Here is an 18,560-nt window from a genome sequence, read left to right on the forward strand (position 1 = left end):
AAAGAGTGCTGTTAAGAGATGGTTGGTACATGAATATGACTCGAAGCTGCATTAAATGAAGCAACAGGTAGGGTGCCTCAGTAGCCAGCTGCTTTCAAGGAGTAAACACTGCTCTCTCTGGCAAGCATGTTGGCTCCCACACTTGATCCTGTTTGGCTGCACCGACCACTGTGCATTGGTGGGCTGTTCGTGGTGTGGTGTGGTGGACGGCAGAAAACTACTGCTGTCGCGCAGAACTCCACAAATTTGGTGTTCTACCAAGATGGGATAGTACCGGAGATTATTGAAATAAATCGGAATTAGTTACATTAAAATATACTGTTTTCTAGGTCATCTGCTAGAAACTCTGCACCTTATGAGCATTCATACATTTGGGCAATGCAAGTAGCATATTCTTTGGCGGTTCATTGACGTCAATCGCCAAAAAATACTGCAAAGCTGCACCTTCTCACTGGTCTGCAAGAAAATGTAGAACATGAGGAAAAAGAAGTCGTTTCAGTGGTGTGGTGAGCACAGCGTCAAAAAAATTTGATGTTTTATTTTATGGCGACATGTCCTAGAGGCTGTTCTGCTTGTGCTGACAGCAGCGGGAATGAGTTGCCTAGATGGACGAATGTGGACTATTGGAACTTGTTTTTTTGGTGGAAGCTAAAAAGGTCGCCCTTGATCGTCTGACTTTGCGAATGCCACGGTTACACTGCCCATAGGTCAGTCTTGGGTAGCTCATCCCTCACGGCTGTTGCAGTTTGTTGGGACAAGTTGCTGTTACTTGGTATTTGTCTGTGCTTCCATGATGACCTTCACTGCTCACGCTCAAGGAGTTTACTGCGCAGCACTGTGAATGTGTCAACAAACGCCGCTAAATATGTCTGTACAGGAAGTTACTGGTGCAAGACAGTTATAGCTATTGATAATGGGTTTGGCCTTTCCTTTGAGTCAGCTTAAACGCTGCAGGCATAGGCTGTGCCTTAGCATACCTGGGCTTTTGATCCAAAGGTAAATGTGTAAAAAGTCAACTGTGCAAAAACTTATCATTTGCAGCTCAAGTTCCGTGCTACTGATGTAGCCATGGAACTGGCCTGGTGAACGGTTTTCATGTTCATACTAGTGTGGCATCATTTTACGCAATTTGGCAACTTTGTGCTCTATATTCCGAATAGAAAGAAAAGAAAAGCATTAGTGACCACAGTCAGTTCTCAAACCAAGTAAGCCAAGCCTTTTCGGTATTTGGCCCAGAAGCATAATAAGCTAGCATAGTCTTAACTGTGGTGGCGAAAGCAATGTCACTTGAGAAAAAAAACGGCTAGTATTGCACGAATTTGCACAGTCCCTTGATTCTGCATGCAATGAATTGTTATAATTGTTTATTCAACGATGTAATGAACTAAGCCGAGCTGTTGCCAGGTAAAAACAAAAAAAAAAGACTATTTATGAGTTGTGCTTGTGACAAATTCCCTTTCTGAGACGGACATTTTGCCTTATTTTTCGTTGTTACTTCATAATTTGGCTAAAATGGTATTCAACACACTGTGACAGGCCATTGGAATAATTAATTTGATTTGGTAGCACAGTTTTAGCACCCTTTCTGCATTTGGCAAAGTATGCTTTCATTGCTCTGTGGGAAAATTAATTTGCAAAAGTCATGTGCCTGTTACTAGCTGGATTGATTGGGTTAACAATATTCTAAAGTTACCTGCAAGTACACATTGTGTACTTATTCATCCATTCTTGTATCATTTTTTTCTGTAAATGTCTTCTAGCTTACGCTTGATATATCCTGTTCTCATGCATATTCAAGGAAGAAAGGGGGGTACAATGCACAGTTGCCAGTTGAATTTGAGCGTGTATACACTGTTCGTCTCTCCAGCACTACTTCAATGCTGTCACCGTGAACTGTTGTACACTTTTGCAAAACACATGGTACATTTGTTTCAGGCTGTACATCGTACCGGCCCATTCTTCATGCAGCTGCGCAAAGCCTGCAAAGGCCATATTGCAACATGTTCAGAAGCCCTTCTGAGAGTCCTGCAAAGCCATCAGATTTGGATTTGGGATCTGAAAGCCCTCCGCTAAAAGCCTCAACTTCTTTTCTCTGAGAGACCCTCCGAGACACAGCAACAGCACAAAAGGAACAATGATGAAAGACCCAGGCAAACCATGCAAACAAACACAACTGGTTATAACTAAAAACAATGGGAAATGTTTAGTCATTCTGGGCCATTGAGTATTCTGTAGAATTAATGTTTTCAACTCTTTGGCCGAGCACGCTTATCAGACATATCACTTCAGTGGCCGACTCACGAGCTGCTCGGAGCACCCTCTTCAAAAATACTGGCAGAGCAAGCATGAAATGCTGATTATAGCATGATTATAGTTACATTAATGCTTTGTGCTCTTCAAACTGCACAGTACTGGGAAAGAACTATCAGTATTATAAAGGAAGCGAAGATAATGGAAAAACACACAGCCAGCACTGATTGCCAAGGACATGCCTTAATTGAGTACTGTGGGGTTTTGAGGGACTGGCTGAACACACTCACGCCGGGAAGCCAGCCACCAAGGAGTACCAGAGTGATGGTGTCCAAAGCAACTGGCACCTGAGAAGGTGACAGTGGTTGCTGGTATGTAACATTACTCTGTTAAAACTTGTGGACATTAATTTTCCCTCCTTCATTTCTTCCTTGCTTTTTCGCAGAAACATTCACATTCTAGGGGTTCAAGACTAGTGTGTGTCCAAGTCAGCTAGGTGAATGGTAATTAACTATTTGTTCATCCAGGACCCAATCCAACCTGGAGGATTTCATTAACTACACAGTCAACATCCAATAAAGTGTGGATAAATGTTTTGAAGTACAGTGTGTTCCACAATTGTATGCGCCCCGTAGAATACTTCTCCTTGTAAAACTGATGCATTGTTCGAGCTCAAATTTCGCACAAAAATGTCATTTGATTGGCAATATACTGTCCTCTACAACATTTGTTTGGGTTACTTGCCTGACTCGATCACGGCGCAGCAATCCACTGTCCCAGTGATGGCACTGGTGAGGCCATCTTATTTTGTTTGTCTCTACTATAGAAATTTCACAAAGGGAGGGAGGCCGGCAGAGACTTTTTTCGCTTTGCCATCCCCGCAAACAATGTGATCGAATATTCAAATTCAGACTGAATCAAGCAATTGTCCCAAACAAATGTGGTATGAAACAATACTGCCAAGCAAATGCCGCTTCTGTACAAAATTTGAGCTCAAACGTACAGTTCTCCAGTGCAGCTGAGAGAAGCATTCTACAATATTGATATAATTGCAAAACATGCTGTGTGTTTAACAGTGTTTTACTGGAGACATCTGTTCCAGAGAAACTAAATTGCCAAGTGGTCTTACATTGCCCCATGGCCCCTCTTGCGAGAGGTCCCTGTCTAATAATCACACTGCGCATGACCCCAATTGCAAAATTTTGACGAATGTAAAGCCTGTTCCTTTACCATGGCTGAGATAACACAAATCACTTGTTTGTGATTTCTGACTCGCCACCTTGAAGTGTACTTTGTGTGCACAAAACCACAAAAACTAGAAGAGTGAGCAAGAAAAATCAACACGCTACCAGCAGCAACCACGCTGCACCACTATTCCAAGTACTGCAATAAGTTAAAGCCTATTGTGCACGGCCGCAGGTATACTCTATAAGTTCCAATTAATACGCTGCTGTTTGGCAGTGGCAGAGTACATGATGGGCACCATGAGAAGCATCAACCATGACGACAACAACTATGATTAGAAAAAAATAAATAGTGTGCATGAGAGGGCAAATGAAACTTTTATTTCAAGGTCAAGATATGAACTCCATGATTCCAACTCACATGATTTACTGTGTGTGCTGCTCGTCCCCCGTTCCAAACAAAACTGTGCTCATGAAAAAACAAACAGGATCCATGTTGCAGTGATGACCCCCCTCAGAAAACAGTTGCTGAATCAGGTGGCACCATTTTCCTGCGAATAAAATGAGTTTTGATAAATGCTTCCACCACCGCAGTACCTTGCTGATCAAAGCTAAGGCACTGATCGTGAGTACAGATTTGTTTCTAGCCACAACTACTACTTTGCAATTGTGGTGAAGGCAGGTCAAACTCCTCGAAATGAGGAATTAAATTTGCTTGTCCAGCCACTTACATCGGTGGAGCTAGGTGACTACGCAACAAGCCATTCATAGGCAGGAATGCTTTAGCTGAGGTGACAAGTGGTTCTTGTCTTGTACATCAAAGTCGAACAAATGATAGCAACATATATAATATCGGACTGGGTTTATATCTACCCAGGGCAGCATTGGGTAACTGGCAGCAGACCATGAGCAGAGGTTGATGATCTTGGATCTGCAATAGTCTGGAACTTGGCCCCGATTGAGAGAGCGCAAATGATGAGCGTACATTTTGTTCTGTCTTCACATGCTTGCATCTTTCTAAGCATTGCAAACCAACTAGATAGCCTAGCAATTTACACTCTTGAATTATATTATGAGCGATCATAAAAGACCACTGGGTAAGCAAGGACACAGCGTGCGGATTCTTTCGATTTTTTCTTTAAACGCAAAATGCCCATGTGAGAAAACCGCGGAGGACCTCAATTACTTTAGTTTTTCTAGCGCGCGCGCATGGATGCGGCTATAGTATATATAGAAAGAGGGGGGGAGGGGGGGGCTGCGCGAGCGGAGAAGCGTGCTAAACGCGAACCGATCCGTTAGTGTTCTTTCTTTTCGATTACAAAATGCCGCCGTGGCTTAAAGCTGTTTCCGCTGTTACTCTATCGCAGCGCAATGAAAAGTTCCCGACAACGTTTTTCTTTTGATTATTTTTTTTTCTCTGCTGGGATGTCAAGCTTCGCCCAAAGGCTATAGTATATACAAAGGCGTACTCCGTAAAAAATAGAGAGAGAGAGGTAGAGAGAGAGAAACGCGTACAGTTACCCCGAGCTGGTTCCTCCGAAGCGCAAGATCGCCCGTGAATCTGCAAAGTACGCAGACGAACAGAAATTGTCCAGGCACCTGGGTCTTCCACACGGATATGCTTTTTCATTCAATTTTTCGCTAACATCAGAAAGCGCCTACCTAACTAGGCTACGGCGTGCCTAGCAAAGCAGACAACGCACATTGCTAAGCATCTTCATAACATAAACTCCACCAAAACACATACAGGTTTTATTAACCTTTTTCTAGTGATTATTTAATATTGTAGTGAAGCGCCTTGAAGAACCATTCAACGCATTGGCTATATTATGCAAATCATAAAAATCGGACAACATTGTTTATACATACTATTTAAACATCTGGCAACACAAAAACTTTGGGTTTTAGCATGCAAAAACCTGCTTCAATTTGTCAATAAAATAAGTTTAATTGTAACTTTTTTGAACACAAAAGCCTTGAAAAAATAGAAAACCTAACCTAACCACAAAATATTTCTATTTTTTTTAAATGTTGGCCACATTGTAATTTCACAAAAACCTGGCAACGTAAGAAAATCAAAATATTTGCAGGATATTTGACCATCTCGTAACACCACAGACAATTTTATTAATTTGTAAAAAAATAACGTTCAGAGACAAGTTAACAATTACTACAACAAGGTTACTGCTGGCAAGATTAACAGTAGGTCGTGGCATAGGCAGTGGTAATTGGCTAATTTAACGCACGGAAGCAACGTCATAATCAGACATGACGTCATAAACCAGAAGTGACGCTCCGACCAGGTTCAGACTAAATGAAGTCTTTGGTTTATGGTGGATTGCTGAAATTTCTTGTACTTTCTAGAATAGAAGCCTTCTAGAACACTTTGTCCGTGGTCCGTGCTGCCTAGTGCTGATGAGACCGTAGGCCTAGCGATCTGTAGTCGAGCGATCGTGCAAGGAAAGACAAAACCCTATGGTGCAAGGTATCGTATCACGCTCTTTACAGTAAGTAATTTTAATACATAAAATTATTTCATTATTATTTCATTTCAGTTTCTGTATTTCGCTTTATTCTCAAACGAAACGTAAGGTTGTGTTTTATTTTTGAGTGACGCATGCGGCATTTCCATTGCTGCCATTTAGGCAAGCGCAGTGCTACGCAACTGACTTAACTGCTGCCACTACCTTGACTACTGTGCGTTCGGAAACCACCAAAGCGTCCAAAGTTGTGCTGAAGTTCAGTACCAAAATAGAAAGTCATGGCGCTGACCCAACGGGTTGTCTCATGGAGTGATGCCGCAGAAAACGCCCATTGTTGTAAGTATCGTCCGCAGACGCCTACAGCGTATCATTTTTCGACGCTCTTGAGGTAAGAGCCCAAGCCTTGAATGAACTGCTGCATGTTGAAAAGCTCTGCCCTAACCGTGCCCTAACCATAGTCTGTATTCGAGGTCTTCATTTGTTAGTGGTTCGCAAACTTGTGAATTCGAAATGTGGAAGTATGAATTTCACAAGGGAAGAGACATATGCCCTTGTTTGGTCTCGAGCTACAAAGGCAATCAACGCGAGGCTTACTGCTTGCCTACGTGTGCAGTCCTGCTTGCCTACCTGTGATAAGTTCCCCTTCCCCAGTGCAGAGTAGCAGGCCAGATTTGAATTATTCGGGCCAACCTCTCTGCCTTTTCCTTTCAATAAATCCATCTATCTTTGCTCGCATCACTGCAGCTGATGTGTAACTTTGCAACCTAATCAAATAAATGCTTACAGTGTGAAATGAGGCCACAGGTACACATTGTGTCACTACTGCCATGCGTGAACGCTTGATTGCATGTGAGTGCGGCCTTAATTTAACAGTGCAACGCTTTTATACCAGAAGTGGGAAAGCTGCTTGAAATCAAAAGTGCAAGTCAAAAGTTTCGTCTCTGGCGAATAGCCACATTAAAATGCTACTTCTGTATTCTCCCTTTTTTTTTTCTGCCATGTAAAACTACTGGTAGAAAAGTGAATTTTTTTTCCGAGTTTAATTGCTGTAGCTAACTGGCTAGCATGTATGTTCTCTAAATATAGCATCTACAGCCATTTACTTGCTTTGTTAAATTGTAGTATTGACAGTTTATCTTCGAGTCTTCAATCTGAATGCAGCACATTTGTGCAGAGTAGCATCACATTCCAAGTATAAGGTATTGGTCATAAATGAAAGTTTTATTATGAGAGACAACAAAATATATATATTTTTTTCTAATTTCAGGATATCGCAATAGTTCCCATGTTATGGGGAAATAAAAGAAGCATAATTTCTTATGGAAGACTTTTCAGTATTCTTTAGTTCTGGTCAAAATGGTTGTAGCCAAAAACCTGCTGTGCAGATTATGGTATTTATATTGTTATTGGAAGTATGATATCGTGATATACCTAAGTGGTTGGTAGTTGTATGTGAATAGTGGTCAAGGAACTCTTTTTACCAAAATAAAACTTTCATAGTTAACACAACAAAGCGCAATGACAAAGTATGCAGGTCGAAGTAGCATTTGGCGAGCCTGTTAGTCAGAACAGAAAAACTAAGAAATATTTCCAAAATTCTGTATTCATGGTCAATTTGCAAAGCCTGGGGGGCGAATTACGGGACTCGCTCTAAAGTTATAGAGCGTGACATCAATTGACGACGCCGTGACGCCTCGGCGAGACGTCAACGCGTGACGAAAATCTGAATCTATCAATGATCGCCAGGGTGCGGTTTATTCGCAAGTCAAGGAGCCGTTTGCTATCTTTTTTATAGATATAGCATGTGAATAAATTAACTAAAGCTTTATTTTTTCATGAAGCCGCATTTCAAGGTCAACGTCATCAAAGAAATCATGAAGCAGCTACAGTTTTGCAATTAAACGCTCTCGTGGGTACCTTCTTTTGCCGCGAGGGCGCGCTGGCAGAGGTAAACAATCAGCCTTGCGAACCATCATGGACAGCCACATGGTACGGGAAGCAAGGCCGTCGCAGAAACCCAAGAATCCATGGTGGGATGCTGAGGTTGAGAATGCATGGCGGGCACGCCGCGAGGCCAACCGTGATCATCGCAGGGCCCGTAAGTACGGCGATGCTAGGTCATGTATGGTTGCATGGCAACACTACCTCAACCGTAAACATGACATGCAACGGCTCGTACAAGCCAGAATTGCAGAGCACAACCGCAAACTCATGGAGTCTATCAGGGCGGAAGGGCAGTCTGCGGCCCAGAGGTTCTGGCGATATGTCAACTCCCTGGACAGAAGTGCTCCAAGGCCACCCACACTAAGAGACTCGGAAACTGGTTTGCCGGTCACCAAGGTCAGAGAGCACCTCACCCTGCATTTCACTCACTTGTATGGGAGACCAGGTGATGAGGATCCGCCTATCTCCACAGACCAGGACCTTGAAGTTTCTCATGAAGAGACAGAACCGGACAGCACACCACCACGATGGGCCGTCTCAGAACGCACGATCGACCGAGCCATCTCTCGCCTGAGTGCCCGTTCCTCCTCAGGTCCTGACGGGCTCCCCGCTAGCCTGATAAAAGGCCTTGGACCGGAGGCCAGAGGACAACTGGCTGGCATCTTTACGGGCATAATTCAGGGGGCTCCGGTGCCTGAAGACTGGCGTCACGGAAGAGTCACCCTCATACACAAGCGAGGAGGGGACGCGGCCAGTCTTCGATCATACCGCCCAATCACTGTCACGAGTGTCATGTATCGGCTGTTCGTGCGTGTCATGAAGGAGTGGCTAAGTGGGTGGGCCGAGGCAGCTGGTATCCTCACCGAACTTCAGAACGGCTTCCGCCCGGGCCGCCGGTTGGACGATAACCTTTTCGTCCTCACTCAGTGTGCCGACATTGCTAGAAGGGAGGGGCGCTCTTTGTTGTGCTGCTTCCTTGACGTGGAGCAGGCATACGATAATGTTCCGCATGCTGCCCTGTTCAAACGCCTGTCGGAGCTGGGGATGCCCGAAGAGTTGCTGCGCACCATTCGTCGCCTCTACGACAAAAATGAAATCGTCGTGCACTTCGGCGACGCAGTATCGGCTCCCATCACCGTAGCAAAGGGCCTACGCCAAGGATGTCCCCTCTCCCCACTCCTATACATTTTGTATGCCACGAGCATTGAGCGGGCCCTGCTGCAGGCACACATTGGCTTCCGCTTGCCGTACTCGACCAGCGGCTGTGACGAGGACCACCGGTTGCCGGGCCTGGCATTCGCAGATGACCTGGTGCTAACGGCGGAATCGCAGGCGGACATGCAAGCTCTGTTGGACGTCTGCTCCGCCGAAATCAAGCACCTCGGCCTGAGGTTCAGCAGCCGGAAGTCTGCCGTCGTTTGGCTGGCGGGAGGAGATGCGGAAGCTGCGGATCTCACACTGGGCGGAGAGAGTATCCCGGTGTGCAGGGCATTTAAATACCTTGGAGTATGGCTAAGCGCAGGAGCGGGCTTGTACGACCTCCACGAGGCGCACCTACGACAGGCCGCTCTTAAGGCACAGTCCATACTTCGCCGCCGCTGCCTCTGGGGATACAACCGCTACATCATGGTCCGAGATCTGTGGAAGCTGGTGCATGTGCCGGGCCTTACATTCGCCAACACGGTGGTATGCCTCTCGGCGGCGACGCGGGACTGGTTGGAGCGGCGACAGCGAGATGTGGGCCGCACCGCACTCGGATGCCATGGCCGGGTGGCGAACGAGGCCATTCAAGGCGACCTGGGGTGGTCGACCTTCAAAGCCCGGGAGGCCAAGAGCAAGTTGGTCTACCTTGGCCGCCTGCGGTTCCTGCCCCGAGACCGGTGGGCCCGCCGTGTGTTTGAATACCTGGCAGCAACATGCGTCCGCACGGCATGGACACGTCGCCTCTACGCGATAGAAAAGGACTGCGGCTTTTTTCGAGATCGAATTGTGGCCGACACCGTGACGAAGTGGACGGCTGAAGTGCGTGATCGTGTGCAGCACATTGAGCGGGAGGTGTGGGCTGCAAATATGGAGAAGAAGTCTACTCTCTTGTTCTACCACCTGCACAAGACAGACATCGCGCCTGTGCCGCTATATGAGAACAGCGGTGCTAGCAGCCTCCTGTTCGAGGCCCGGGCTGGGGCTCTCCGTACGCTGCAGTACCGCAGCCGCTTCGAGACAGCAGTGTTGTGCACGCAGTGTCGGGCGTGTGGAGTGGCGGGAGAAACAGTGGAGCACCTCGTCCTCCATTGTCGCGGACTCGAGACACCGCCCCTCGAGGGCGCTACGCTGTCAGAAGCTCTCGGGTTTGAACAGGTTAAACCGGCAGCAGTAGCAGCCTGCAAGCGCCGCCTGGCTGAGTGGTGGGCCGTGGTGCGTGGTGTTGACTGATGGTGCCAGGAGCACCGCTAGCACAGCACATACTTTTTTTTTTTTTTTTTTAGTGTTGTACTTTAATTTTTCATTTTGGTCGGACTCGGTTAGCCCGACGTCCACCCGTTGCAAAGGGCACGACCGTTATATCATCATCATCATCAAACCGTAAAAATGGCGCTTTTCAGTAAAACAGCTGATTCCACAGCTAGTGCCGGCTTTTGCGCATCATCTGAAGTCAAGGTACTGTGTGATGGTCCTAAATGCGCGGAGAAATCATATCGAAAGCAGTGTAATCGGGGCTTTGTTTATGTTTCTTTAAGAAACAAACAAAAGAAAGATCGACCGCGGAGCACAGGCAAAAGAAACTTTTATGTCCGCACGAGCGTCTCACACACAAATGGTTCAGTTAGAACGCGCACGGGGAAAAGGAACGCGGTTGAGCATACACTACCAACCTCGCTCGTTTTTATTCGTTTTGCACTGTATGTCGCCTCCGCCTTTTGCTTTGGGCGCACTGGGGAGCCCAACCACCCTTCAGCGCCAACTTTGCAGCAGTTGAGTTCAGTCATTTGACGCACGCACTTGCTCACGGTCAGTTATGAGAGGCCGACTACCAGCGGAGACAAATCCTCCGGAGGCAAAAAAAAATAAAAAATAAAGATCGGAGCACGCATGACAGCCGCACCGCACCGTCAGAGCGGTCGACTGCGAGCTTCATCACAGTTCATCGGCGCAATCGTCGCACCACCATTCTGCTTTCGCATTTTCCAGTCGAAATAGGCGTCGGAACAACTCGCCGAACAAATAGAACGCATTCTCACACACCGCCCTTCGTCGTTGCCGCTTCAGCGCCGCAGCCATCACTCACACCACTCCACCGCGGACGCCGCCGCCATTTTCGCTCTAAAAATGCTCTAAAATGTTATAGACCGTCTCATCGCGCTTTACAAAAACAGTCTAAAACCACGGGCATAATTAGGTGTGCGACGTCATCTGTTTCAAGATGGAGACAGCGACCAATAGGAGCGGGCGTTTTAGAGCGCTCTGAATTATAGAGTGGCCAGTGATACGGCCCCTGCAGTTTTATCTAAGCAAAATAAATGTGTTGTCATGTATTTCAAGCAATGCCTTGTTTATACTCGTGCAGGTGCTCTCTCCCGTGCTTCTGGCTGCCAGCCCAAGGTAAAGTGGTCTCGCTGCCAAGTATGCAGTTTTGTACTAACCAACACTATTGTGCATTTTTCTGGGGTCATAGGGAAGAATAATGGAGTTTTTCCCAAGTAATATGTTGTGAATCTGCATTGCTTTCTCATCTGAGGTTGCTCTCAACCTCCATTCGTTGTCGCCAACATTTGCTCGACTAATGATGCAATAGTAGATCTGGTTTGTTGGCATCTTTGCATTAGGGGTTGAGCAAATCAGGTGCTACACTGATAATGCATCCGCGGATACTGCTGGCATGTTGTCTTAGGTTAGATGGTGCCAGCACTACTAATAACTTCTCTGATGTGAGCTCACACTGCAACTGGCTTCCTTGCTACACAAGGAAGCCAGGTTCCAGTTTTTTCTGGCATTCCATGCTAACCTCGTGTATAGAACACTTCGTACGGATAGGAAAAATGTTGCATGGTATGTGTAAAACATGGCCTAGTAGTTAGGTCGCCCGTGTGGGTTGTGGAAGATGGATGTTTCTAAGCCCTCTGAAGGACACCCACTGGTAGAATCAGGTACAAAAAGCCCCCGTCTAGGTAACCGGCTTTCTTCGGAGCAGTGCGCTTAGGTGAAGCTCTGTTAACCCCGCTGCACTTTGCGTGGCAAAGTCAGTTTTGAGTGACCGCTCAGTCTGCAAAGCTGGTTGTTAGCAGTCTTGATTCCTACACTGGACCTTTGCAGGAGGGTTTGCACAGTAAAGGCATTTGCAGCCTCACACCAGCAGGACAGACACAAAACCCTTTCAGTTACCATTGGTAAATATATAGTAATGGTAATCAGGACTGCCACTGCAGAGCGAAGGATTTCGATACTCAGTTTCAAACATTAGGTGTAGTACTGCAGAGGCTACGCAAGTAGTTCGCAACAAAAAGTGGAGAAATTACTCGCTCCGTGGTGGTTTCATGGTGCAGAACTGAATAGCACAAAACTGTCTAGCTTCCCAGTGGGCACCTAAAATGTGCTCAGAAGAGACATGCTAAAGGAGAAATTAGCCACTCTTGAGCACGGTGAGCCTTTCCTCCAATACATTTTCTGCTTACATCTACTCTCCATGAAGAGATCAGCAATGGACTAAACAGCAAATGCAAAGTATTAATTCAGATTCTGGTCATTTTGCTGGAAATTAATTTTTTTTGAAGCTAATGACGAATGCCTTGTATTGAGCCTGTATGGAAATCATTTGTTTTTTGTGCACCACAGGCAACACACTATTCTTTGTCACGGACACAGGCTACTTAAACAGGAGCGCTAGTTTTCGTAACGTTGCACCTAATGTATGAAACGAAGTATAGCTAGGCCTGGTCCCGTAATCGTACAGCGACGGGCCGCTACTTACACCATGGCACTTTTTTCTGCCTTTAGAGTAGAGGATATGGAAATTAAGCACTCCCTCCTTTTTTTTTCCCCCATGCAGCAGAGTGAAGTCAGTTTGCTGTTATTGGTTTCTTCTTGTATTGCATATTGTAGTATATTGTATATACGACAATAGCAAATTGTCAGCATTGATTATTAATGCGAAAGCATTACTAGGCTACGCTGGCAAGGTCGCATGTACAGGACGTGTCCGCAGCCGTTGTCGTTCTTACAAGAGTTAGGATGAAACGAATTGTTTTGAATCGTAGAGGATGATGTCAGCATACTGCAGTGGTGGAATTAAGTGAATAGGTTAGTTAATTACACCCAAAAATGTAAAAGTAAAATCGATCACGTGTTGAAATAGCTATATTATAAATGTCAACATCCAAGGGATGTGAAGCAACGTCAACTGGAATTGGATTGAGCCAAATAGTGATAGTGATCAGATGTGTATAATGAGTGTCGAAATCTAGCGTTGCCGATATTTGTCTACAAGATGTGTCTGAGAGATCATGCGAGTGACATATATTGCACCTTTTCTTTCCTGTAAACAAATTATAGAATGTTGGTGAACTTTGATGTGTTCAACAGAACATCGGCTGCGTTCGACAAGGGTAGCATGTTGTACCATGTGGCAGCAGCAACGCTCAAGCTTTCGCATTTTTCCATTGTAGATTCGGCAGTGCTCTCAGAATTTTTTAAAGCTTTTATCTGCACACAGCTGCGAACATTTAATGTTAGAAATTGAAGAAAAAAAATTTTTTTTCTTATTAGGAGTAAATTGCTTGGTGCTTCTAGTTAGAAGTAGCTTCAGTAAATGGCATCAGCTACATTGGCACCAATGTGTGCTTTTGGTGAGAGCACCATCTTGTGATCAAATAGTTTGGCGGAATGACACTAATGAACAATCTGTCCTTGTATCCCTCCGTTCATTGCAAAGAAAACCATTTGCAGGTTATAGAGAGCGCACTGTTGAAAAGCGTCCATTATTCTGAATAGTTTCTTATCTGCAAGAAAGCAGTATGCTGTTGCAGCAAAGTGGCTTATCCTGCTTTATATTTACTGACCGTAAAAGCTGTCTTTAGAGTGATGTGACGATTAAGGCTGTTTTCGCTATTTGCGAGCGAAATGTAACCAAATTTGGCATGGTTATGTAGATTCTTAGCTGTTTTTTTTTTCAGATTTGAATTTAAATTAGGGTAGCTGGTACAGCTGTTGAGTACTTACGAATTAACATCTTCTTAAAGTTATCCCTGGGGTGATAAATAATCAGTTTAAAGTGCGCACATTTGGCAGTTCAACATTTTTGCAGCGGTCTATGTACAATGAAACGTTTTTTTAAAAAGGACATATTTAGAAACAAAGGTTACAACTTATGGATAGTTAACGACTGTTTTTCAAAAGTCATTTTCAAGAATATTATAGGCATAATCGTTAAAGGCCTTACTGCACTCTTCAAATTCTTTGGAGTCATAGCAAACAGGATCTTTCTGTCGCTGGTTTTGAAATGCTGCAACGATGAGTAATAGCAATAGCCTGAAAAGAGATGAGAAAATCAGCCTCAAAGGTTTTTTTCTCCGTGTTTGCCTGGTATGGCTGCCTCACATATTTGGGATCTTGATCAGAAGAATAAGGCTTTGTAACTGATAGAAGCTTTGTTCTTTTTTTCTCCACTTAATGGTAATACTAAGACAGGTTGTGTTCTGTCATCTGAAGTCCATTGAATTCGCGTGCTGGGGCCATCACAAGTACGACTTATTCATAAATATGACCACTGTTCAATTAAAAAAGATATATTTTAAATATTTACCGTAAGCATTTTATTAACGTTTCGGCACGATGCAGGTAAAGAGCAGAGAGTTAAGAAAATAGATGAAGTGAGGGTTGGAAGATACCTCTGAATTGGTAATTTAATTTGTCTTGCCACCCTCAATGCGACAGGTGCACTGTAACCACAATGGGAATACATCTGCAAGGCTCAAGTTTCCGATGCTGGACTTGTAAAACTTGACATTAAAGCGGTCGTTGAACAGCTCAGATGAGGATCTGTGGCCAATGTAGAACTAAGCATGTTTGTTTCAAAGGGGTGCTTCTGTTCATACTTTAGGACGTCATTTGACTGGGTGATTGATTGATGCCACTCAGCTTCAATTATTGGTAGGTATGGCTGGAAGAATCCGAAACCTTAGTATATGAAGCATGAACCACACAGTTAGCAGCTGTGTAATAACATTTCAACATATGTAGACGACCTAGCCTTGCTGGAGCAGGTTAAAATACAAGCACTGTGCAGGTTTTCAAATTCAGTTGAAACCTATGTTTTGTACCAAACTGGCCACAAACTGTAATTTAACTTAAGGCTGGCCAGAGAGACAGTTTAGCAAATAAGACTCATTGAGTTGGCTCATTCATGCAGTTGTCTTCCAGCATTCCTTCAATTCGGCACAGACACCTCTAACCAGTGCCCATTTTTGTCCACGATGATTCTGAAGCTGGCTGATTGGGTACTTTCTGCGCAGGTACGTCCTGAAAATATCATCAAGGAAGACTTTGTCGACGCAAGTTCTGGCTTGAGCATGGACGACCTGTGCAGTCATTTGAAGGACAGTGATCACTTGTGCACCATCAGTTGCACAACAAAGTCCAGCCCCATGCTTGGGTAAGTGTGTACTGTAGCTTTCTGTTATTTTGTGGATTTCGGAGATTTACTGCTCGAAAGTATTTTTTCTGTGGTTGTGGGGGGCTGCTCAAGCTTTTGTTTATGGGATATGTATTGGGTTTTGAAAGAAGAATCCATCAGCAGGTTTCCCAGATTCTTTCTAAACCCATTCCCCTCATTAATCTTTCATCTATCCTGCCAGTGTCAGTCTAAAACTTCGCAGTATGTTGACCTAAGACCGGACTTGGCTCAAAGCTTGTATTTTTTACACATAACTTGTCAGCCTCATGCTGTTCAGAGCAAGTTTTATTTTCTGTTCTTGCTGTAACTTTTAAAAAGTACAAACGGTCTTGGGTGCCTCAGGGCCTTCGGCATTTTTCAAAAATTATCCCCACCGTGACTGCCAAGTGAAGAAGCCAACATGGTGGTTTTCTTCTCTCCTTGTTCCAGCAGAGAAGCGATGATGGAAGGCGGTTGCAGCGCAGACAGGATTGCAGAGAGGGTAGTGAATGGTCGCCGCGACATCCTTCTACTCAACTGGTGTGCGCTTGCCGCAGTCGAAGATCTTTTGACCATCTGTCATGGCTGTGCTCTAAATGCCACCATTGATTGTTATCTTATGAGCTCACCACCTTATCACAAGTTCTGCCAAGAAGAACTTATTACGTTTCGTTGATTCTTGTGAGCAGACCATTCATTGTGACACCACTTTGTCATCCGAGACTTCGTTTGTCAGTATTTTGCTCTCTAAGGCTGAAATGCTGATTTTTCGACGAAGTCTCGTTTTGTATAGTTTTTGTTCATAATAAACATCAGCAATTTCGTTGCAAGTGGCTTAGCACGAACTGTTCTAACCTGGCAAAGCCTTCAAATGCCGGTGAATAATATAGTTCCTTAGCAGAATTTTTCCTCTACGCGCATTCTAATTAAATAAACAATTGGAAGGTGTCAGAACTGATTGGAGCCAACTCAAATTCAACTGGTTCCAACTGTGTTTTGCCTCCTTCCGCTTGAGTTTTCATATTTGGTTGCTGCGAGGGGACTGAGATGCATTTTCCCGAGTGCTTGTTATTCACTAAATAAAATGTGAATACCTTTTCCAAATGGGTGCAGCATTTGTCGTCCTGTTTGGTTTACTATAATTCTTGGTGTATAAGGCACAGCTTCTTTTTGTCTAAATTTTCAATTTTGTATTTTTAACAGTAATGATACATATGAGGGGTGATCAGAAAGGTTTGCAATCTATGTATAAAGAAAACTGCCAGTTCTTTGAAACATTTTTGTCAACATAACCTTGTGTAATGCCCCGAAGGGTACAGATTTTTATTTGTTGTTTTCAGCAGTTGTTTGCATATGGCCTTATCTTTGATTGCAGCACGTTGGGACGATTCTGTGCTCATGTGTTTATGCTCAGTGTCTTGAAACGGTGCTTTATCATTTGCTTTGCTGTGCTAGATGCGCCGAGATTAGTCTGGAATGGTAGAAGCACAACAGTTTCTGTGCTCCAGGCTTTCCCAGTACCCTTTCTGGACGGTATATCTAGATCTTTCTGCGCCGACTGTAAATTGAGTACTGCCACATGCAGCGGGCATGTTTGCTGCTATGTCCTCCGCTGAGTTTTTTAATTCTTTATTGGGCACAAGTGAGCCTAATAACGAGTTCATTTCAGTGCTGTTGTATGTTTCTTATCTTTTATGCTTATGGCCTTGCCACTACCACGTGACATCTGGTGAAGGTGCTGGATATCGATCCCAGTCAGGGTTTGTAGCGGTCCGTGAAACCCTTGAAAACCCTGGAATTAAAAAATAGCATTTTCAAGGCCTTGAAAACCCTTAATTATTTTGAAGTCCTCAAATAATCCTTGAATTTCTTGGATAGGCTTTAGTTCAGCCGGTTTTTAGCGGATGCCTCTTGAATGACTGGCAACTACATACTCGAGCCAACCAAAGCATCCAATCCAATCCGTTTCTGTAGCCACAGCGCAGTACAGTAGCGTTGTGAGCTAGAATGGGGTAGTGGGCTCACAGGGGCTCCTTCCCTGACGCAGTGTGTTATATGCACTAGGTGGCGCCACCGGAGACTTCAATGTAGCGCTCTGCTGGTTGAGGGGTTGCGTTCGTGCGACCGCGGCCTTCTCACTTTAGAAAAACGCAGCGTTTTCGTACACACTTTTTAGATTTGCGTGTTGCAGCTATGCAGATGTTGGATATATTAGCAAGTTGTGCTACTGCTGGTGCTATACGATAAGCTAAGAGGTTTCTAACTGCAAACGCGTGCCCGATTTCTCTCCGGCGTCCTTGGCGAAAAGTGAATTGAGGCACTTGTATGAAAATGACTGCGGCGCTAGATAGCCCTATTTTCTGACGTTTGTGATTCACAGCCGCGATGATAAAGAATACAGAGACACACAGGTTTGCACGGGTAACGTGTAAAGCTGTATTCGTATTCCTAATAGGCCGCAGCTGTCAGCATCTTTTTGTCGCACCTGCCTTCTGGATTGTGAATTTACTGTCGACACTGTTTATGGAAGAAAGGTGCATAAAAATTGCCACAAGTCATTATTGAACACATCTTAAAAGCTTGCAGTTGCGCATCCTCCATCCATTATCAGCAGTTTAATATCTGAGAATTTTCAGATAACTGCACAATTGCGAATTAGCTGTATTCATGTAGACAGTGTTCTGATCGATAGAGAAGGACCTGACAGGAGCTCTAGGAGTGTGAAAACAAGCATTTAGTAGGCATCTCGGGTTGATGAACGGCGGCTCCACTGCTTCCTTGACAAAAAGTACACCCGTGTTAATATTAACTGAGAGAGGCGAGGCATATATATGTTTTAAGCATCCGATTTCTCGCTGTGTCTTTTACTACTCCGAGTGCATCAGTTTATTTGCTGCCCGAATACATTTCATGGCATGAAAAAAAGAAAGAAAAAAGCTCTGTGAACATATATTTTTGAGAACGAATGTATACAGCGCAAATTTAAGACGACACAAGAAACAAAGGGAGAGCACATGCTCACATGGTATCCTTTTATTTCTTGTTTTCTTTGCG

At 44.6% G+C, this 18,560-nt stretch overlaps 2 protein-coding genes across 6 annotated transcripts in view; one reads left to right on the forward strand and one right to left on the reverse strand.

Annotated features, from left to right (window-relative positions):
- Window positions 1–3,758: 3,758 nt before the first annotated feature.
- LOC146170995 (uncharacterized) overlaps window positions 3,759–18,560 on the reverse strand; it is a 107,142-nt gene continuing 92,340 nt past the window's right edge. The window contains exons 3-4 of one of the 4 annotated variants that reach the window (XM_084586569.1): window positions 4,956–4,995; window positions 3,759–3,985 (exon numbers count right to left, since the gene is read on the reverse strand). In XM_084586569.1, coding sequence (XP_084442695.1) covers window positions 3,861–3,985; window positions 4,956–4,995 — 165 coding nt within the window. In that variant the 3' untranslated portion in view covers window positions 3,759–3,860. Of the gene's footprint in view, window positions 3,986–4,955; window positions 4,996–16,687; window positions 17,299–18,560 lie in introns of those variants that run through there. The other 3 variants (XR_014702988.1, XM_084586572.1, XM_084586570.1) reach the window with 3 other exon arrangements.
- On the forward strand, window positions 6,124–16,453 carry LOC146170996 (uncharacterized). Of its 2 annotated transcripts, none has more exons than XM_084586574.1 (4): window positions 6,124–6,253; window positions 11,427–11,461; window positions 15,367–15,506; window positions 15,957–16,453. In XM_084586574.1, the coding sequence occupies exons 1-4, from the start codon at window positions 6,196–6,198 to the stop codon at window positions 16,180–16,182; spliced, it is 459 nt and encodes a 152-aa protein (XP_084442700.1). In that variant the 5' UTR covers window positions 6,124–6,195; the 3' UTR covers window positions 16,183–16,453. The 2 variants fall into 2 exon arrangements, with proteins under 2 accessions (XP_084442700.1, XP_084442701.1); XM_084586575.1 differs by having other exon boundaries at window positions 6,126–6,253; window positions 15,960–16,452.

The sequence above is a fragment of the Amblyomma maculatum genome, unplaced genomic scaffold, assembly GCF_055883805.1.
Source record: "Amblyomma maculatum isolate TAMU_Amacu unplaced genomic scaffold, ASM5588380v1 scaffold_24, whole genome shotgun sequence".
NCBI classification, from domain to species: domain Eukaryota; kingdom Metazoa; phylum Arthropoda; class Arachnida; order Ixodida; family Ixodidae; genus Amblyomma; species Amblyomma maculatum.

Excerpts from the sequence above, each read along its gene's own strand:
- LOC146170996 (XM_084586574.1), top strand. The coding sequence starts at position 6,196 with ATGGCGCTGACCCAACGGGTTGTCTCATGGAGTGATGCCGCAGAAAAC. Across the intron at positions 6,254-11,426 it reads CGCAGAAAACGCCCATTGTT|GTGCTCTCTCCCGTGCTTCT; the intron begins GTAAGTATCGTC and ends ATACTCGTGCAG. Across the intron at positions 11,462-15,366 it reads CTTCTGGCTGCCAGCCCAAG|GTACGTCCTGAAAATATCAT; the intron begins GTAAAGTGGTCT and ends CTTTCTGCGCAG.